The sequence below is a fragment of the Artemia sp. Qi Xiang Cuo genome, chromosome 6 (assembly GCF_049724085.1).
Source record: "Artemia sp. Qi Xiang Cuo chromosome 6, ASM4972408v1, whole genome shotgun sequence".
Classification (NCBI taxonomy): Eukaryota; Metazoa; Arthropoda; class Branchiopoda; order Anostraca; family Artemiidae; genus Artemia; species Artemia sp. Qi Xiang Cuo.
The window spans coordinates 10,077,566-10,100,651 of record NC_142799.1 but is presented as its reverse complement, the minus strand read 5'-3'; the positions used below and the strand labels follow the sequence as shown (position 1 = coordinate 10,100,651).

Genomic DNA, 23,086 nt, shown 5'->3' with positions numbered 1-23,086 from the left:
CTCTGGTAAGCCAATGTACCGGTTAAACTGCACACATATCCACGTGTAATTCAATGTGTATTTCAAAGTACTAGATAGGTTACTAATGTATATTTTCATGTAAGTTTCGTGGTGCCTATTGCCTCAGGTGTAAGTTTCCATGTAAGTTTCAAAGTACTAGATAGGTTACTACTTCAGTAGAAATGAAAGATTTATTTCAATGTTTCTTGAATTGTACCAATAATTCGAAAAATTATTATTTTGATTTTTATGAACGTGCAAAAAATCTTGATGTAACTTTGAATGTAGAAGAGTTGAAAAGACTTTATGATCAGTTTCTTGACCCCGATCTTCCAAAATCAAAGAAAATTCGTAATATATGGCTTAAAGACAGAGAAAAAAGGCTTAAGATAAGAAGCTACACTAGAAGTCCTGATCCCAGCAAAGTAGAGGAAGTGAAGATCATACTAAAATATATAATCCGAGAAGTTTTTTTGGAGTTAAGTGAGGTAAGTACTACATCCGACCAATTGACCTTTTTCAGGTAGAGAATATTATAAAAAAAAATATCGTGCTTTTCTAAAGACTTCTGACGAGTATGGGAAATTCTTCTTTGGGATCTGGTGGTATTACCAAGGTTTAATGTATATCCTACTTGAACAATCCAGGCTGGGGAGGGTGTTCAATCCCGAGATTGTTCTAACGCACCCAGTTCCCAAGAATTATATCTTTTAAATTAAAATTGCTTTTTTCTCCACGCTCATTTTTGACACGTCCTGATGCTCGCTACTACTTGTCTTCAAGCCACAAAATTTTTTCTTCTTCACTTTCATATTTGCTTGTTCTCAAGTTTGCGATCGCATATCTCTTAACGACAGTGTCTTTGTACTTCACTTTTTATTTGATATGTTCTAAAATTTGGTGTTGCTCGTCTTCTAACCACGTTTCTCTTCAATCTTCGCTTTCAATTTGACACGTTTTGATTCTCGCTGTCTGTTGTCTTCTAACCAAATTTTGAATTTTGACTACTTCAGATATTTTTCAATGTCCTTTGCTTTAGCTGCTCGTATTGGTCTTGTTTGTTTTGATGGCCTTTGTTGTTGATTTTCATCCATTGTGAATTTAAGTTGTTCAGATCATTCTCTTGAAATTCTTACGCTTAGTAGTTCAGATGATTCCAATATATCGTAATTTGTGACACTTGCAATTTTTTTATTTTTTGGGTCTTCCTCTAGGCAAATTTCTCATACTTGTATAACTGCTTGCTTTCAAGAATAAACTGATAGATCTCCCTTGAGAACGTTTAATAGACTGATGATCTCCCTAGACGACGATCGTTTATAAATGACGTTATATAATGTATATGGCATCGTCCATGGATGTAGCATGAAGTCAAACTTTTATGTTAGTATATGATGTCATGAAAAAACCAATATATGTCAACTGACATGATTCTTTTTTTTCAAAAAATAAGGATCGTAACGACTTTTCTAATACTTGTGCCCTACATAGACTTTTTTCCAAAAACTAGGAACTATTCTCGAAAACAAATTATATATGTATTCATATTCGGTTACTGCTCATTTAAAGATATAAGACATAAAGGGTATTATAAAATGTCTGAAGTAATAATAAAAAAATTAAGAACAATGAAATACATATTTTTTTCTATCGTTACTTCAGATATTTTTAAATACCCTCTACCATAGCTGCTCGAACTGGTTTTGTCATATTTGATTGTCTAGGCTATTCATTATTCCTCTAGGAATTACTATCTAAACTGCTCAAACACCTTTTGTAACTAATTATGCTTCAAATTTTATATTTAGCTATGTTCTTTTTGTTTGTTTTTTGCGTTATTTATTCTTAAAAACGATACGATCACTCCTGGAGGAGGGGGGGGGATGATATAATCTATTCTCTTAAAATGTTCTTATAAAAATGACGTCACTCACGGGATTTTTCTTATAAAAACATGGAGCCGTTTTCGAGAAAAAGTATATTGAAGCATACACATATATAAACAAAAATATATATACATTATATTGCTCATTTAAAGAGATAAGATAATTGTTTATGTATCTATTTATGTTGTTTGTCCCGAAAACGGCTTTATATTTTTATGGCAAATTGGCAGTCTGGGGTCTCCTGGCTTAGAAAACCAATAATTGAAAGTTTTATAACTGTATTACAAGGTGTTCGAAGCGACCTGTCACAGGTCCAAAACAACCCCCTACTCTGAGATTGTTTCGGACGATTTTCTTTTGTTTTTTAAACCGTTTCTGAAGATATCTGCGGCGATAAAAAATCGTGAAAATTCTCGAAGGTATTGAATTTCTGAACTAAGATTGGGGCACTTGAAACGCCCAAATAGTTTTTTCTCTTTCTTATTTTAGTTTCTTTCTGTTTAGCTTTTCTTTCGAAAACCAAAAATATTGTTTAAAAAAAAAAGATGCCTTGATCACAGTTTTGCTTTAGAAAAAAAAATGTTAGAACATCGAATTTTGTGTTAAAGAATGATATTTTGCTCTGGTAGTTCTGTGGCTTCAGGAGGACATTAGTAGAAGTCATCTTTTTTTTCCCCAACTCAGCAGTTTTTTTATAGCAAGGCAGAGTCGTATGTTTTTTTTGTAAATAAAAACAAGTATTCAAATTGTTTTTGTACTCCGTGCCAGCGGCCCGGGAGGGGGGGGGGAGGGAACTGCCTTTGGCCAGCCGCCAAACATTATCTTTCCGAAGAACATTATCTTCGGCCGGCCTTCCAGTTGTGATAAGTGCTTTTCTTAGTGCCTTGTTTTGAATTTATTACGTGATAGTGCCTTTTTCATGTTTTTTTTATGTGTGTGTATGTATTAATTAAACATGTAGTATTTTTTGTAGTTCTTCTGTATTTGTAGTTCTTCGATGTTTTTCTTCTATAAATAAAAAACATGTATCATTCTTAAAAATGTTTTCTTGTTCTTCTCGAATCTGATTAGGGAAATTACTATTATTATTTATTGAAGGGAATGATGCAATCTACAGTCAGTTGTGTTTTGACATCGATGCAAATGGGGACTATGTATCAATTTAAAACTCCATTTAGATCGCTTCTTTGCGAACCATCAATGTCCGGCAAAACGACACTTTTAACAAAAATAATTCAAAATCGTGATAAAATGTTTTTAGAAAATCAAGAAAAATTTACTATTGCTACAGTGTTTGGCAAGAATCCTATGATAGAATAAAAACTATTGCCCCAGACACGAAATTCATACATGGACTTGACATTTTCAATAGTATTGAATCAAACTCTTGGTTGATTATTGACGATCTGGCTGAGTTCGTTGAAGAATGGTCTCAGGAGATGATACACTTGTTCACTGGCTGATTTCATCATCAAGGGATCTCCGTAACTCTAGTTCTACACAATCTCTTTCAGCAGACCAAGTGTAAGATAACACTTGCTTTGAATTGCACCTACTATATCATCTACAGGGTTGTTCGTGATTCCAGTTCCCTCATAACGTTAAACAGACAGGTGTATCAAGGTGAACCGAAATTCCTACTCTCGGCCTACAATCAGGCTACAAACAAACCCTACGGATATATTCTATTGGACCTGAATCAGAACACACCCGAGGATCTGCGTGTAGTCACCGATATTTTTGACAATGAAATTACTGTATATCTGCCGGTGAACAGTAAAAAAGCTCGTTAGTTGCAATCATTACCCTGAATAAACTACATGAACATCGACATTTATTCACCCTCCTAGGTAATTCAAAACCACGACTTAGAAAGGTCATACTCAAACATGGTGTCGACAGAGAATTCATTAATCTCATCTCAGAACTTTGTTTAAATCTAACTGAAGGCAATTTTCAACTACCAGAAGGTGTTAAGCAACAGACAAAGCAAAATAGTTCCATTGTATGCTCCCTAGCATCAGCGGCAAGCAAAAATAAAGGAAACGATTTTAAAAGAAAACGACTTCTTCAAGCGGGTGGTAACTTCTTTACACTTTTACTGCCAATCATTGCAGGACTAGTAAATAGTTTTCTATAGAGCGAGAATGGCCAAACCCTATATATTGACTCCAATTGAACTAGCCCTTTCGCCAAAGGAACATTTAGAGGACAATCTCAATAAATTCATTAACAATGAGACAATTGCCGACGCTGAAAAATGAGTTCTGCCTCAAAAAACACTTCGCCGAGTCAACAAACATAAACCATATCGTGAGAGACCCCTCAAAGTAAATGTCGTTGGTCACAATAAGGAAAGCACTCCATCATCATCATCATGATCATCAACAACAATAATACCAAAAGAAGAAGATTTGTCTAAAGTTTTGAAAAGTGCTGCAGATCTAATGCCACATTCCTATCGTGAACAGTGTAAAAGACTCTTGACATATCTCAATGACAGTGAACATGTTCAAATTGATGCTAATGGGAATCAAGTTGTAATGGCAAGACCTATATTCTACTTGATTTATTATCAGATTTGGTCACGAATAATAAAAGACTTGTATCCTTTGACAGTCATCTGCATACATTTTTAAACTCATCAAACTTTCCCAAAAGCCTTATTGCAAATAAACATATTTTAAAACGATTAAAGGAATTTAGTCAAATATCTAAAGATGTTTTTAAATCATTTTCGGAAAATACTAGCACGCCAAGTGGAAATGATTTGACAAGAGTTATGAGTGGGGGAGTCAAGGAAAGACGTCTTATTATCTCTGCATTCCCCTCATCATCTTCTGTTAGTATGCAAATGGGCAGTGGACACTTCACTACGTGTTTACGTTCAAAATGGTTGAAGCATTGAAACATGTTTATGAGAATATTGGTGCAATGGGAAGTTTAAGTTCACCCACCACACTTGTTCAAGTCAATGGACTTGAAAAGAATCGGGTGGCAGAATATCTAAAAAATGAATCAAGTTACACTCTACATCGTAATCGTAGAGTTCGTGGTAATCAATATCGAAAAACTAAAGCCTGTTTCCCATTAAAAATACTACAAGCAGATCTTTTGACTCTGGATGAGATTCAATGGCGTTATAATCACCCCTACAAGTACATTCTACTTGCAATCAGTGTTTTTGGTCGCTATGCATATGCCATTCCACTGCGGTCAAAGAGCGGTGATGAAGTTCCTAAGGCTCTTAAAATGTTCCTTGAACAGGATTGGTATAAGAAGATTCAAACGGATCGGGGTAGTGGAATTTGTTAATCCACATGTAAAGAAGGTTCTATTGAAATATAATGCAATCCTCTATCATAGTCATAATCCAATAAAGGCAGCATTAGCCGAACTGCTGATAAGAACTATTCGACTTTTAATTTCAAGATATTGCACATTAAAAAATACTGCTGCTTTTATTCATGATTTGGATAAAATCATGTTGATTTATAATCAACGTCCACATCGATCCCTGTCCAACTCAACCCCAACAGAAGTTCATCAGGATGTCAATACATTTGACACTTTTCTTAAACAGTATTCCAATGGTGGTGGTGTTGGTAATAACAAGAAAAAGAAAAAATTCAATGTTGGTGATACTGTTCGAATCAATCGAACTACTAATGTTTTTGAAAAGGGTAATTACTTATGGTCCACTGAACTTTTTAAAGCATCCAAACTCTAGGACACTACAACTAGAAAGCATCGTCTGCGTGACATGAAATATAATGCTATGCTTGTCTGCTTTCATGTGTTTGAATTAAAAAAAGGTATAAACATCGAAAACTATCAGATTGAAAATATATTAAAGACTCGTACTCGCAGAGTCAAGAAACAGTTGCTTGTTTGTTGGCTGGAATACAACTCTGATTTTGATTCTTGGATCAGTGTTGAAGATATTGACAATGCCCAATGATTTTTATGTAATGTTTATGTCCAACGTCTCCGACCCTCTCTACAAAGATTTGAATAAAACAAGTGATTTTTGGACGAAACTTTCCCCCACCATCAAATTCGATGACGGAAACTGTGAAGTGGTTCTTGTTGATTGTAGGCTCAAAAATGCATATGATATCCTAAGAAAAGATCAGTCGTAAGGTATAAAAGCTATACCATTCGATTGTTCACTCTTTGTCGAGTACGAATGGGTTGAAGCTCTTAAATCTTGTGAATATCCACATGTAGCACTTTGATTTAAATGAATCCTATTTCTACTTCATATTCAAATAAATCATAATTAATTTCTATAGCAATATTATAACCTAGCTGCCTCCATTATATGACCTGAAAGGATAAGTAACAATTAATTAAACAAACTTAGGTGATATAGGCGATATGATATAGGTTATAGGTGATAACCATGGACAAAAAGTCTATAGAGCTGTGGGACTCACAGACACATATTTACATGCGCTGTTAGTGGGAGGATATTATGGGGTCAGGTTTGATGCTAGGGACTGGACAGGGTTGGCTGTGTAAAACCTTTACATTGGAGCACTGTTTTCACTAATCTCAGTGCATTTATACACAACTAACAGTCCATCCAGAATCCAGGATCAAACGTGCCCTATTTTCTGCTATAATAAACTAAAATCACTTTACACAAGAGATAACCATTCACAAGCAGTATATAGAGCTATCCTCCCATTTGCGCTGCAAATGCGAGGATAGGGGTTGGCAGACAGGGTTGGGTGTGTAAAGCCTTTACACTGGAGCACTGTTTTCACGAATATCAGTGCATTTATACACAACTAGCAGCGCATCCAGAAGATCCAGGATCAAACATGCCATATTTTCTGCTAAAATAAACTAAAATAATTTTACACAAGAGATAACCATTCCTCCCATAATCATGGGAGGATATCATTATTAATTTGATAATTCACTTAGGTGATAACCATGGACAAGAGGTCTATAGAGCTATGGGACTCACAGACACAAATTTATCTGTGCTGTTAGTGGGAGGATATTAAGGGGTCGGGTTTGATGCTAGGGGGCGGACAGGGTTGGCTGTGTAAAACCTTTACATTGGAACACTGTTTGATTTAATCGAAAAGGCTCAGCTTGTTATATGTCAGAACCGCCCACATCTGCAGTGGCGAAGTGGGCTTCAATTTTTGTACCAGCAGGCATCTGAATGCAATGCTTTATAGTACAAGGAGAAATAGAAACATTTGATTGCCACAAGATATGAACGCATTTAATATGCATTTAGCGTTTAATATACTATAAGGAGGCTAAAGGTTTAATTCTATTTCAATAAATAAAATTAAAAAAGTAAAATTTTTTATAATAAATAAAACTGAATATGTAAAATTTGAGTAGTGTAATTCTATTTTCATTTCAATGCTGTAATAGCTGGAAAAGGGAATATTCGTAATTTAATTCGCTTTCAATGAGGCGCCAATGACGCACTAGGCCTTAGATTTATACAGTTAGGGTACGCGCGGACGGTGTGAGGGTACTTCCCATATGGTCTTTACCTTGATTCAGATCCAGTTGATTGTATAGAGTATAGAAAACAACTCGGTCCGGAGATAGCTCAATAGTTGGTTAAAGGGAGGGGAGGGGGGGGGGGGAATCAGTCTCAGCTCAGCAGTGTAATTTCTTTTTTTTTCTATAGTTTTTTTCTAGTGTTTTACTAGTCATATTCTTGTATTTTTACATTTTTTTTGGCGCAAAGTGGTATCGATATTTTAAAAAGCTATACTATGTTTCTTGCCCTGGCGCCAGGTCACCCCGGTTCCGTGCCTTCCGGCCCGGCCTTCGACTGGCAGCCACCAGTGGCTGTCACGTCCTTCCGAGAGGGGGTGTGTCCCCACTCCATAGACTGCAATTTTGTCTCGCAATTGACGTGCTTCACCCACGTCTCGTCACCCATTACGATTCGATCGAGTAAAGAATTGCCATATGTGTGATAGGCGTCAAGAAATTTTAAGGCTGCTCCTGTTCGCTGACCTTTATGGGTCAGCGACATGGGTCAGGTCACTGACATGAGTATCAACATTTTTTCACATCGTGGTCATTTAATCTTATCAAATAATCACTCAGTTATTAGGATGAGAAAATACCCACTTCGCTTACTCACATAGTAAGTTACGATAACATTCTCTCTCATGAGCATACGATTATCATTTGTTTAGTGACAAGTAACAATAGTCAGTTAGTAACCTCACCAACTTTTAATTTTATGAGTTGACTTTGAATCTTGTTCCGGCAAGAGTCATACTAAAAATATATGGAGAAGGAGCTAGTTTCATTAGTTAATGCTAATGAAATAAACAAAATATGATGAAAATATAAAAGTTTAGAACCAAATTTGGGCTATATATTTGCACATTAGGGTAGGGGGGGGGGGGGTGTAAAGCATAGTATATATTAAATACATAACCTAATCTAGGTACTATTTTCCCCCTAAACTCCAAAAAACAATAGTTTAAATGTTGTAAACGCAATGACAAACCACGCTTTGCAATCAAATTCTCTACTGGCTGATACCCGTTTGCCAAGTTTCCTTTAACATCTATCTTGCGTGTATATCAGCTAGTTGACAAGTACCGATGATATATGTATTATTCTTTCCGTAATGACCCCACCCTCCTTCTGATTGGTTTGACATAATATCAGGTTATATACAAAAGTTGCTCTTTTTACACGGGATTATGAACAGATGGTATTGACAAAATAAATGAAACTGTAAAAATGAGCCATTTTTTGGTTATATCTAAGCATTGAGGAGGACGGTGGGTTAGTTGAGCCAGAATTTTCGATTTTATGCTAAATTTTTTCCAAATATCATGGTCAATTTTTTGACATTATACCTCCCTCCCCATCTGCGGTCCCATATATAACTGTATAAATATATTTCATCGTTGTGGCGAATCTTGTGATGACATTCTTTATTGTTACATTCTGTCGTGTTCTTTCATATTGTAAAGTAAGAATTTTATTGGTTTATTTTTTTTTTATATATTCCTAGGGCTATATCCTGGACCATCAGGGGAGGGGGGTGTTTTCAGAAAAGGGACCATGATATTTGGAAATAGTATACAATAATTAATTTAATGGTACTGCTAGGGCAGGCTTACAGTTTACTTAAAAAATGATTCATAGGGACCATGCAGGCTAGACTGGGGCCCCAACCCCCTTAAAACGTAAATTTCTCAGCATTTCTTTATTAAATTATAGGTTTTTTACTACCCCCCATAATTTTTTCAATTAAATCATTTCCAGTTCATGTTTATTAACTCATTGATCTTTGTGTTCTATCTTCCTTTTATTTCTTTGTCACACAATTTTTGTTTTAATTCGTGAACTGTTTTTCAACCACTTCCGAATGCTCAGTTACTTCCCACTTTTTGACAAATGAAACTCAGAGAGGAGAGAAACCAAACAAAATGAAAAATAAAATCAAAAAGGGTGAAAAAACGAGGATTTTGTCAGCCAGTGGCGAATCATGAGAAAGACAAAATATAAGCAAATATTTCGACAAGGACCTCCGCCAAGTCGTCCTCAGTGCTAAACAAAACAAAACAAAAAAAACAAAAAAAAAAAATCTAACCTTTCAAAGTTTACTTTTCAAAGACAGAACAGACAGAACAGGTGTCTGTTCTGTCTTTGAAAATAAACTTCGAAAGGTTAGATTTTCATTTTTTTTTTTTTTTTTTTTTTTTGTCTTCTTTTTTGTTTAGCACTGAGGAGACTTGGCGGAGGTCCTTGTCGAAATATTTGCTTATATTTTGTCTTCCTCATGATTCGCCACTGGCTGACAAAATCCTCGTTTTTCACCCTTTTTGATTTTATTTTTCATTTTGTTTGGTTTCTCTCCTCTCTGAGTTTCATTTGTCATGTATAGCCAGTGTGGTCTAAGAATGTATTTCCCACTTTTTTCAGTATAACGCAACGGTAAGAGCACATCCCGAGGCTGTGTTAACTTAGGTTGTAATCTTGGATGAGACATTATATTTTTTTTATTTTTTTTAAAATTAAAAATTTAAAAATATTGAATATAACTGAAAATTTGGGGCAAAAAATCGATTCGTTTTTGCATAATTTGATCTTTTTTATTTGTTTTCCTCAACTCATCGACTTTTTCCGTTTATGCATGTAAAACTTGATAAATTTGGTGTTTATGTTATGTAAAATCCAATGCTTTTTGTGCCCCTCATGTTCGCTTATATTCATATATTCTTGAGATAAAAAAAAATTATTCTCTACTTTTTGGTTCATTTTGAAAATGAGTTTAATTTTTTTTTTGCTGTTTTACCTTCTCCCCTAAAAATTCTTTGTATGTGCCTGGACTTGTGAGACCCATTTAAACAGCTTTAGGGTAACATTCTTGGTGCTGAATTGTGTGAGCTCTTCTTTTATTTTTTACTTTTTCTGGTTGGGAGTTACGGTTGAAATTAAAAACGGAAAAATGCATATTATGCAAAATAACTGTTGTTTCGTATAGGAACTGAAGACAACGATTGAAATACTTTTTGTTCGAGAAAACAAAAACAAAACAAAAACTCTGTCACTCGGAATTATTTAAATCCTTATGTTGGAGCGATGCAAATTTGAAGTTAGAGGAGGTTAGACTGAGACCGAGCCAATCTAAAATATTAGACGGGAAGGGAGCGATTAAAATGATTTTTTGTTTTTTTTTTAAGAAGCTGGATTAATTAAGATCGTTTTATTGAAATTTAACAATAAATAAAATCTAGTTGGTTTTCTTCTTTTCACAAAACTCTAAAGGGTCCTGTGTTTATTGATTTACCTTTTATTTTGTAATATTACTCATAAACTTTTGGTTTAAAACACCAATAATGGCAATTAAAAATAACAACAAGATAAGCAAAATAGTAGCCTGGGGTTTTATATACGCATCGGGGGGGAGGGAGGTGGGGGTCTTTCTGTTGTGCAGGTAAACTGGAAGCAGTACTTACAGATGAATAAATAGGAATTTCCTGAAGATAAAGAAGCGTGAATTATAATTATTGCATACTTTTTAGGCACCTTTTAAAAGTTGGATTTTTAATGAGATTACGTAAAAATATATTTTTCAAATTATAAAGGCAACAAATGTCTCCTATCCTCTTTAAGTACCCCTCTTGATAGCAATATTAAGGCACCCTGCCTTGAAAAGAGACCTTCCTATAAAAAGTTACGAAAAAGTTACGATTTTAAGACTTGGACGTTACGAAATTTTTTGGTCTGGTGGCAACCCTGTCCCTAGTTTCTGAATAGCCCTCGTATGTTTAATTCTATTTCAACTTTTGGACTCTGTCAGCAATCGCAGTTTAACAAAGAGACATTATGTAACTTTACAGGAGAGAGAATTTAGTTTCTCTGGAAGCTAGCAAATATTCTAAGTCAGTCTAATTTCAATTCAACTTATGGTATCTGTCAGCGATCGCAATTTCACAAAGGGACATTATGTCAACTTACAGGAGGGAGAATTTGGGTCCTCTGGGTAAGAAATACTCCAAATATATCTAATTTTAGTTCAACTTTTGGGTTCTGTCGACGATCTCAATTTGACAATGTGACATTATATCAAGTTACAGGAGGGAGAATTTGGATTCTCTAGGTGCTGGAAATTGATCAGCTTTCAGCATTGTCACACAGAGTTTTAAAGTGCTAAATTTGATTTGACTTGAGTTTTGACTTTGACTTTAGTTTTTTTGAGAAGCGGAATTTAGAAAGGTGTTTTTTTTCTAAAACCTATATAAGTTTTCATTTAATTTTATTTAAAATATTTTTATAATGTTTCATATTAAAATTTTTACTCAAAAAACAATTTTCTGTGGGGACATTGTCTGGGAGGGAATTTGTCATGGAAGGGGGTATTTTCTAGAAAGCTGGGCTTCTGGAATTTATTTTCTCCACTCTTCAGCTTTTACACTTGGTTGTCACCCGGTGAAAAAAATTATTAGATTTCTGAAAAATATATCACTAAATCGGCACATAAGTCACTAAATTATTGAAAAATCACTAAATCATCCAAAAAATCACTGTAATGTTTTAAGTAAAAAGACGGAACAAGACGAAGACACTTGAATAAGACGGAAGGAAAGTATTTGATTCAACGTCCGTAAATGCATAGGAATAGTACTAACCTTTTCCTTTTGGAACCCCTTCCCCACGGAAGACACTCACTCTTTTAATCCCCCCTGAATATCTTCTGATGTTTACTATGCCCCAATTTATTCTCCCCCCCCCCCAAAAAAAAAAACTTGAGTTTGTTCAAAAATCTTGTCAAAACTAAGATAAGCCTGCGTAATTCAACCATCCACAGCAGGTCATTTTTTGTTTAGTATCTTTACCTATATGGCTCATTTTTCCATTTATACTGTTATTTTCACTTGTTTTGGGAAAATTGGATCCAACTCCACCCCCCCCCCCAGGATTTTGACGAAGTTACACCCCTGCAGAAGAACTGGGAGAATTTGCACAACGCTTCCTGCCAAATCCCCCCTACGGATAATTTTGGATAACTCCCTCCCCCCATATATTTTCAGATGGCTACTATAAGAGAAATTGAAAGGTCTATTCGCCTGTTTACGTTAGAAACCGGCGTTTACCCCCCCCCCCCCCATGAAAAAAATAACCTCCTTGCAGAAAATAGCGTCTAAAGGAATAAACCACACGGAAACTTTTTCATAGAGGAATTTCTGGGAGGGTATATTCCGCTTCAGGGGGGGGTTCCCGTGGGGGGGGTCTATTATGTGGGAGGGGGTTGGAATTCTGGAGTTTATTTTCTTCACTCTTCAGCCTTCCAGTTTTCAAATGGCACATATTTTGAAAATTTATTGCCATTATGAATTCTTTATATTCTTTTGTTCCAAGGTCAACAAATTTTGAGAAAACCATACACAACTTTGAAGTATTTAAGAATTGTAAATTAATGTATTTGAATTTTTGTTATTACAGAATAAAGTACAATATTATTTCGATAATTATTTAAACTGGACATGACTTCCATTAGCGTCCTTCCTTAGCCATAACGCAACCAGAATAAAAATGTCATGTTTGTTCATCAGATATCAAGACCAATGTGTCTTCCAACATCAGGGACAAACTGCTTTCGAAATACCTAAGAAAAAGAACACGCTAAGAGACCAGATGTTTAATTTTAAAAAAAAGATGACTTCTACTAATGTCCTCCTTAAGCCACAGAACTACCAGAGCAAAATATCATTCTTTAACACAAAATTCGATGTTCAAACATTTTTTTTTTCTAAAGCAAAACTGTGATCAAGGTATCATTTTTTTTTAAACAATATTTTTGGTTTTCGAAAGAAAAGCTAAACAGAAAGAAACTAAAATAAGAAAGAGAAAAAACTATTTGGGCGTTTCAAGTGCCCCAATCTTAGTTCAGAAATTCAATATCTTCGAGAATTTTCATGATTTTTTTTATCTCCGCAGATATCTTCACAAACGGTTTAAAAAACAAAAGAAAATCGTCCGAGACAACCTCAGAGTAGGGGGTTGTTTCGGACCTGTAACAGGTCGCTTCGAACACCTTGTAATACAGTTATAAAACTTTCAATTATTGGTTTTCTAAGCCGCAAGACCCCAGACTGCCAATTTGCCATAAAAATATAAAGCCGTTTTCTGGACAAAAAACATAAATAGATACATAAAAAATTATCTTATCTCTTTAAATGAGCAATATAATGTGTATATATTTTTGTTTATATATGTGTATGTTTCAATATATTTTTTCTCGAAATCGGCTCCATGTTTTTATAACAAAAATCCCGTGAGTTACGTCATTTTTATGAGAACATTTTAAGAGAATAGATTATATCATCCCCCCCCCTCCTCCAGGAGTGATCGTATCGTTTTTAAGAATAAATAACGCGAAAAACAAACAAAAAGAACATAGCTAAATATAAAATTCGAAGCATAATTAGTTACAAAAGGTGTTTGAGCAGTTTAGTTAGTAATGCCAAGAGGAGTAATGAATAGCCTAGACAATCAAATATGACAAAACCAGTTCGAGCAGCTAAGGTAGAGGGTATTTAAAAATATCTGAAGTAATGATAGAAAAAAATATGTATTTCATTGTTCTTCATTTTTTTATCATTACTTCAGACATTTTTTAATACCCTTTATATCTTACATCTTTAAATGAGCAGTAACCGAATATGAATACATATATAATTTGTTTTCGAGAATAGTTCCTAGTTTTTTGGAAAAAAGTCTATGTAGGGCACAAGTATTAGAAAACTCGTTACGATCCTTATTTTTTGAAAAAAAAAAGAATCATGTCAGTTGACATAAATTGATTTTTTCATGACGCCATATACTAACATAAAAGTTTGAATTCATGCTACATCCATGGACGACGCCATATACATTATATAACGCCATTTATAAACGATTGTCGTCTAGGGAGATCATCAGTCTATTAACCGTTCTCAAGGGAGATCTATCAGTTTATTCTTGAAAGCAAGCAGTTATACAAGTATAAGAAATTTGCCTAGAGGAAGACCCAAAAAATAAAAAAATTGTAAGTGTCACAAATTACGATATATTGGAATCACCTGAACTATTAAGCATAAAAATTTCAAGAGAATGACCTGAACAACTTAAATTCACAATGGATGAAAATCAACAACAAAGGCCATCAAAATAAACAAGACCAATACGAGCAGCTAAAGCAAAGGACATTGAAAAATATCTGAAGTAGTCAAAATTCAAAATTTGGTTAGAAGACAACAGACAGCGAGAATCAAAACGTGTCAAATTGAAAGCGAAGAGTGAAGAGAAAGGTGGTTAGAAGACGAGCAACACCAAATTTCAGAACATATCAAATAAAAAGTGAAGTACAAAGACACTGTCGTTAAGAGATATGCGATCGCAAACTTGAGAAAAAGAAAAAAAGAAAGATAAGAAGAAAAAATTTTGTGGCTTGAAGGCAAGTAGTAGCGAGCATCAGAACGTGTCAAAAATGAGCGTGGAGAAGAAAGCAATTTTAATTTAAAAGATATAATTCGGGGGAACTGGCTGCGCTAGAACAATCTCAAGACTTCTTTTAAGAGTTCCGCTTTTATTTCAGCCAATCCTGTTTAACAAAAAAAAAACAAAGGAATTATTTACGGACCTTCAGTTGTGATTTTAAAAGGTTAGACAAAAGGTTGTGACAAAATACAAGCAAATATTTCGACAAGGACCTCCGCCAAGTCGTCCTCAGTGCTAAACCAAAAGAAGACAAAAAAAAAAAAAAACGAAAATCTAACCCTTCGAAGTTTACTTTTCAAAGAGAGAACAGACAGAACAGGTGTCTGTTCTGTCTTTGAAAAGTAAACTTCGAAAGGTTAGATTTTCGGGTTTTTTTTTTTTCGTTTTTTTTGTTTTTTTTTTTTCTTCTTTTTTGTTTAGCACTGAGGACGACTTGGCGGAGGTCCTTCTCGATATATTTGCTTATATTTTGTCTTCCTCATGATTCGCCACTGGCTGACAAAATCCTCGTTTTTTCACCCTTTTTGATTTTATTTTTCATTTTGTTTGGTTTCTCTCCTCTCTGAGTTTTATTTGTCATGTATAGCCAGTGTGGTCTAAGAATGTATTTCCCACTTTTTTCAGTATAACGCAACGGTAAGAGCACATCCCGAGGCTGTGTTAACTTAGGTTGTAATCTTGGATGAGACATTATATTTTTTTTAATTTAAAAATAAAAAATTTAAAAATATTGAATATAACTGAAAATTTGGGGCAAAAAATCGATTCGTTTTTGCATAATTTGATCTTTTTTATTTGTTTTCCTCAACTCATCGACTTTTTCCGTTTATGCATGTAAAACCTAGATAAATTTTGTGTTTATGTTATGTAAAATCCAATGCTTTTTGTGCCCCTCATGTTTGCTTATATTCATATATTCTTGAGAAGAAAAAAAATTATTCTCTACTTTTTGGTTCATTTTGAAAATGAGTTTTTTTTTTTTTGCTGTTCTACCTCCTCCCCTTAAAATTCTTTGTACGTGCCTGGACTTGTGAGACCCATTTAAACAGCTTTAGGGTAACATTCTTGGTGCTGAATTGTGTGAGCTCTTCTTTTATTTTTTACTTTTTTTGGTTGGGAGTTACGATTGAAATTACAAACGGAAAAATGCATACTATGCAAAATAACTGTTGTTTCGTATAGGAGCTGAAGACAACGATTGAAATACTTTTTGTTCGAGAAAAAAAAAAAAAAAAAAAACTCTGTCACTCGGAATTACTTAAATCCTTATGTTGGAGCGATGCAAATTTGAAGTTAGAGGAGGTTAGACTGAGACCGAGCCAATCTAAAATATTAGACGGGAAGGGAGCGATTAAAATGATTGTTTGGGTATTTTTAAGAAGCTGGATTAATTAAGATCGTTTTATTGAAATTTAACAATAAATAAAATCTAGTTGGTTTTCTTCTTTTCACAAAACTCTAAAGGGTCCTGTGTTTATTGATTTACCTTTTATTTTGTATGTATTACTCATAAACTTTTGGTTTAAAACACAAATAATGTAAATTAAAAATAACAACAAGATAAGCAAAATAGTCGTCTGGGGTTTTATATACGCATCGGGGGGAGGGCGGTGGGGGTCTTTCTGTTGTGCAGGTAAACTGGAAGCAGTACTTACAGATGAATAAATAGGAATTTCCTGAAGATAAAGAAGCGTGAATTATAATTATTGCATACTTTTTAGGCACCTTTTAAAAGTTGGATTTTTAATGAGATTACGTAAAAATATATTTTTCAAATTATAAAGGCAACAAATGTCTCCTACCCTCTTTAAGTATCGCTCTTGATAGCAATATTAAGGCACGCTGCCTTGAAAAGGGACCTTCCTATAAAAAGTTACGAAAAAGTTACGTTTTTAAGACTTGGACGTTACGAAATTTTTTGGTCTGGTGGCAACCCTGTCCCTAGTTTCTGAATAGCCCTCGTATGTTTAATTCTATTTCAACTTTTGGACTCTGTCAGCAATCGCAGTTTAACAGAGTCATTATGTAACTTTACAGGAGAGAGAATTTAGTTTTTCTGGAAGCTAGCAAATATTCTAAGTCAGTCTAATTTCAATTCAACTCATGGTATCTTTCAGCGATCGCAATTTCACAAAGGGACATTATGTCAACTTACAGGAGGGAGAATTTGGGTCCTCTGGGTAAGAAATACTCCAAATATATCTAATTTTAGTTCAACTTTTGGGTTCTGTCGACGATCTCAATTTAACAATGTGACATTATATCAAGTTATAGGAGGGAGAATTTGGATTCTCTAGGTGCTGGAAATTGATCATTTTTCAGCATTGTCACACAGAGTTATAAAGTGCTAAATTTGATTTGACTTGAGTTTTGACTTTGACTTTAGTTTTTTGAGAAGCGGAATTTAGAAAGATGTTTTTTTTTTCTAAAACCTATATAAGTTGACCTGTTATGCCCCCAAAATATATCAACGATATTTTTTTCCAAACTTATAGAAGTTGACCCCTGGCCCGACCTTCGAACGCTCTACCCTTATATTTACAATATTTTATTCCAAAAACTTATGCAAGCTAATCCCTGATCCACCAGGGCTGGAATCTCCCCCCTCCCAAAAAAAAAAAAAATATATCAACGATATTCTTATCAAAAAACATATTGGAACTGGCCCCTGGGCCTCTTTGGCCTGACTCCCCTTCCTCCAAAAATATTAATAATATTTGATTCCATAATTTATGGAACCCCTGGCCCTCAATGACCAGACCTACCCTCTTCAACCAAAAGATATTACCAAAATGTTACTCCAAAACTTATGGGAGGTGATCTTTTGCCCTCCATGGCCAAAGGAAAGCTCTGAAATTGAAAGCTCCATTAACCTGTAGAATTTAGGAGCAGGTGTTTAACCCCCACTCTCCCTCCTCCCTCTTAAAAAATACGTCCCCACTGAAAATACCCCCCACGGAAATTTTTCATGTAAGGAATTTTCTGCAGAGGCAATGTCTGGGAGGGCATTTCCCACAGGGTTAGATGTATGGTGGTATTTATCGTGGGAGGGGGTATCTACCTGGGGGGATGGAGTTTACTTTCTTCGCTCTTTAGTTTTCACGCTTACAGCTTTGAAATGACCGCAACATTTTGAAATTTGCTGCAATTTTCAATATTTTATTTAGAATATTTTTAAAATGTTTCATATTAAAATTTTTACTCAAAAAACAATTTTCTGTGGGGACATTGTCTGGGAGGGAATTTTCCATGGAAGGGGGTATTTTCTAGGAAGCTGGTCTTCTGGAATTTATTTTCTTCACTCTTCAGCTTTTACACTTGGTTGTCAGCCGGTGAAAAAAATTATTAGATTTCTGAAAAAAATATCACTAAATCGGCACATAAGTCACTAAATTATTGAAAAAATCACTAAATCATCCAAAAAATCACTGTAATGTTTTAAGTAAAAAGACGGAACAAGACGAAGACACTTGAATAAGACGGAAGGAAAGTGTTTGATTCAACGTCCGTAAATGCATAGGAATAGTACTAACCTTTTCCTTTTGGAACCCCTTCCCCACGGAAGACACTCACTCTTTTAATCCCCCCACATCCCCCCTGAATATCTTCTGATGTTTACTATTCCCCAATTTACTCTCCCCCCCCCCAAAAAAAAACTTGAGTTTGCTCAAAAATCTTGTCAAAACTAAGATAAGCCTCCGTAATTCAACCATCCACAGCAGGTAATTTTTTTTTAGTATCTTTACCTATATGGTACTATATGGCTCATTTTTCCATTTATACTGTTATTTTCACTTTTTTTGGGAAAATTGGATCCAACTCCACCCCCCCCCCCAGGATTTTGACGAAGTTACACCCCTGCAGAAGAACTGGGGGAATTTGCACAACGCTTCCTGCCCAATCCCCCCTACGGATAATTTTGGATAACTCCCTCCCCCCATATATTTTCAGATGGTTACTATAAGAGAAATTGAAAGGTCTATTCGCCTGTTTACGTTAGAAAACGGCGTTTACCCCCCCCCCCCCCATGAAAAAAATAACCTCCTTGCAGAAAATAGCGTCTAAAGGAATATACCACACGGAAACTTTTCCATAGGGGAATTTCTGGGAGGGTATATTCCGCTTCAGGGGGGGGATTTCCTGTGGGGGGGGTCTATTATGTGGGAGGGGGGTGGGTTTCTGGAGTTTATTTTCTTCACTCTTCAACTTTCCAGTTTTCAAATGGCACATATTTTGAAAATTTATTGCCATTATGAATTCTTTGATTGAAAATAAGAATGTATGCATAAACTTAAAATTAACATAAGAACTAAAAAACTTCACGAAAGTTTTCATAGTTATTCAATATTGCTTTGTCAGGAGCTTTTAAATGAGGTTTCACATGACATATTTATTGTTATTTTTTTTACCATCAATGAGTTTTAACGCACGCCAAAGAAGTGCTCTTCTAATTTTATACAAAAAAAACTGTCAAACAGCACATCATCTGAAAACCCTCCTTCTGTTGACCATGTTTCTACCATTAATTTGTACATCCAACTTTAAAGGGAAAAATAGCGACGAAGACCATTCCACTGTCTTGTATAAAAATTTCCTGTTGTTCTTCTTATTGTTTACAACCTTAAAGGGCCGCACGAAATCTCCTTTGCTTCTACCTCCGCTTTCTTCACAAACTCTACCGGTCGAACCAAGACAAATGCAAATCATTTATGCATTTTTTTTTTTTTTTTTTTCATAAAACCATGGAGGGCTGCACAAAACAGATTCAAGAACTTGTATTTTTTAAATACTTTCGCGGGGACTAAATTCTACGTTTTCCATATGAATAAGTAGCAGAGTAGCACAATAGTTAAACTATAACAATTACCTCCTGAAAGCCATAAATACTCATCCCAACAAAATATAGTTTATAAAAATCATTACAATGGTTCAAGATTAATGAATGGAATATACCCCAAAATTCTTTATTAGTTACAATTGCTTAAAAATGGAAGAGGTAATTCACTGGAAGGAATTACAAATGTTCCCGGGTCAACAAATTTTGAGAAAACCATACACAACTTTGAAGTATTTAAGAATTGTATATTGATGTATGAATTTTTGTTATTACAGAATAAAGTACAATATTATTTCGATAATTATTTAAACTGGAAATGACTTCCATTAGCGTCCTTCCTTAGCCATAGCGCAACCAGAATAAAAATGTCATGTTTGTTCATCAGATATCAAGACCAATGTGTCTTTTAACATCAGGGACAAACTGCTTTCGAAATACCTAAAAAAAAGAACACGCTAAGAGACCAGATGTTTAATTTAAAAAAAAGATGATTTCTACTGATGTCCTCCTTAAGCCACAGAACTACCAGAGCAAAATATCATTCTTTAACACAAAATTCGATGTTCTAACATTTTTTTTCTAAAGCAAAACTGTGATCAAGGCATCATTTTTTTAAACAATATTTTTGGTTTTCGAAAGAAAAGCTAAACTGAAAGAAACTAAAATAAGAAAGAGAAAAAACTATTTGGGCGTTTCAAGTGCCCCAATCTTAGTTCAGAAATTCAATACCTTCGAGAATTTTCACGATTTTTTTTTATCTCCGCAGATATTATCAGTAATGGTTTAAAAAACAAAAGAAAATCGTCCGAAACAACCTCAGAGTAAGTGCGGACCTGTGACAGGTCGCTTCAAACACCTTGTAATACAGTTATAAAACTTTCAATTATTGGTTTTCTAAGCCGGAAGACCCCAGACTGCCAATTTGCCATAAAAATATAAAGCCGTTTTCGGGACAAAAAACATAAATAGATACATAAACAATTATCTTATCTCTTTAAATGAGCAATATAATGTTAATATATTTTTGTTTATATATGTGTATGTTTCAATATATTTTTTCTTGAAAACGGCTCCATGTTTTTATAAGAAAAATCCCTTGAGTGACGTCATTTTTATGAGAACATTTTAAGAGAATAGATTATATCATCCCCCCTCCTCCAGGAGTGATCGTATCGTTTTTAAGAATAAATAACGCGAAAAACAAACAAAAAGAACATAGCTAAATATAAAATTCGAAGCATAATTAGTTACAAAAGGTGTTTGAGCAGTTTAGTTAGTAATGCCTAGAGGAGTAATGAATAGCCTAGAAAATCAAATATGAGAAAACCAGTTCGAGCAGCTAAGGTAGAGGGTATTTAAAAATATCTGAAATAATGATAGAAAAAAATATGTATTTCATTGTTCTTCATTTTCTTATCATTACTTCAGACATTTTTTAATACCCTTTATGTCTTATATCTTTAAATGAGCAGTAACCGAATATGAATACATATATAATTTGTTTTCGAGAATAGTTCCTAGTTTTTTGGAAAAAAGTCTATGTAGGGCACAAGTATTAGAAAACTCGTTAAGATCCTTATTTTTTGAGAAAAAAAAATCATGTCAGTTGACATAAATTGGTTTTTTCATGACGTCATATACTAACATAAAAGTTTGAATTCATGCTACATCCATGGACGACGCCATATACACTATATAACGTCATTTATAAACGATCGTCGTCTAGGGAGATCATCAGTCTATTAACCGTTCTCAAGGGAGATCTATCAGTTTATTCTTGAAAGCAAGCAGTTATACAAGTATAAAAAATTTGCCTAGAGGAAGACCCAAAAAATAAAAAAATTGTAAGTGTCACAAATTACGATATATTGGAATCACCTGAACGATTAAGCTTAAAAATTTCAAGAGAATGACCTGAACAGCTTAAATTCACAATGGATGAAAATCAACAACAAAGGCCATCAAAACAAACAAGACCAATACGAGCAGCTAAAGCAAAGGACATTGAAAAATATCTGAAGTGTCAAATTGAAAGCGAAGAGTGAAGAGAAACGTGGTTAGAAGACGAGCAACACCCAATTTCAGAACATATCAAATAAAAAGTGAAGTACAAAGACATTGTCGTTAAGAGATATGCAGTCGCAAACTTGAGAACAAGCAAATATGAAAGTGAAGAAGAAAAAATTTTGTGGCTTGAAGACAAGTAGTAGCGAGCATCAGAACTTGTCAAAAATGAGCGTGGAGAAGAAAGCAATTTTAATTTAAAAGATATAATTCGGGGGAACTGGCTGCGTTAGAACAATCTCGGGATTTAACACCCTCCCCAGCCTTGATTGTTCAAGTAGGATATACATTAAACCTTGCTAATACCACCAGATCCCAAAGAAGAATTTCCCATACTCGTCAGAAGTCTTTAGAAAAGCACGATTTTTTTTTATAATATTCTCTACCTGAAAAAGGTCAATTGGTCGGATGTAGCACTTACCTCAACTAACTCCAAAAAAACTTCTCGGATTATATCTTTTAGTATGATCTTCACTTCCTCTACTTTGCTGGGATCAGGACTTCTAGTGTAGCTTCTTATCTTAAGCCTTTTTTCTCTGTCTTTAAGCCATATATCATGAATTTTCTTCGATTTTGGAAGATCGGGGTCAAAAAACTGATCATAAAGTCTTTTCAACTCTTCTACATTCAAACTTACATCAAGATTTCTTTCACGTTCATAAAAATCAAAATAATGATTTTTCGAATTATTGGTACAATTCAAGAAACATTTAAATAAATGTTTCATTTCTACTGATTTGAGAGCACTTCCAACTGTTGATCAAAAAATATAAAAAGTAATGATTTTCCTATCAACTCTAGATATGGTTGACGCTAACTCACTCAGGTTGCAAATGACACAGCTTTTATTTATTCCACCTCCAGTGTCTTGCTATAAGAAGGATGTCTGTCCACTAGCTGCTTTATAGAAATAAAAGAAAAGATTAACCTCTTTGTAAAAGATGAGGAGATTTCTGGCCAGAAATCTCCAACCAAAATAGAGTTTCTCCTTTTTTTTACTGAAGCTTCAGCAAGGAAAAACCTCCTGTCATATAGGATATGGATCAAATAGATTTTTCTTGTTCCTTCCCTTGATGTATTTACAAAAAAAAAATACACCAATAATTTTTACTCCCATGTAAAAATATATTTTACAAGGGAGATAAAAATTACAAAATTGAATCCAGTAATTCTTATGATGGTGAGCTTTGACACAGGCACTTAAGAGACTAAATCATGACCTCAAATTTCATAATAAGTAGAAAAAATATATTTGTCGCAGTACAATGTCTTTGAGGACATTTGAACTCATGAGTTGGCT

The 23,086-nt window shown here is 34.4% G+C and overlaps 2 protein-coding genes across 3 annotated transcripts in view; one reads left to right on the top strand and one right to left on the bottom strand.

Annotated features, from left to right (window-relative positions):
• The window catches only part of LOC148950853 (uncharacterized), a 96,523-nt gene extending 86,654 nt beyond the window's left edge, over positions 1 to 9,869 (top strand). The window contains exons 14-15 of the mRNA XM_089090932.1: positions 289 to 488; positions 9,825 to 9,869. Of these exons, the coding sequence (XP_088947058.1) occupies positions 289 to 488; positions 9,825 to 9,869 (245 nt within the window). The remainder of the gene's footprint in view (positions 1 to 288; positions 489 to 9,824) is intronic.
• Positions 9,870 to 12,933: 3,064 nt separating this feature from the next.
• On the bottom strand, positions 12,934 to 22,684 carry LOC148950852 (uncharacterized). 2 transcript variants are annotated; one of them, XM_089090046.1, is made up of 2 exons: positions 22,208 to 22,684; positions 12,934 to 13,011 (listed from the first exon to the last, which is right to left on the bottom strand). In XM_089090046.1, the coding sequence occupies exons 1-2, from the start codon at positions 22,511 to 22,513 to the stop codon at positions 12,955 to 12,957; spliced, it is 363 nt and encodes a 120-aa protein (XP_088946172.1). In that variant the 5' UTR covers positions 22,514 to 22,684; the 3' UTR covers positions 12,934 to 12,954. The 2 variants fall into 2 exon arrangements, with proteins under 2 accessions (XP_088946172.1, XP_088946173.1); XM_089090047.1 differs by lacking the exon at positions 12,934 to 13,011 and adding an exon at positions 20,026 to 20,160.
• Between the last annotated feature and the right edge of the window lie 402 nt (positions 22,685 to 23,086).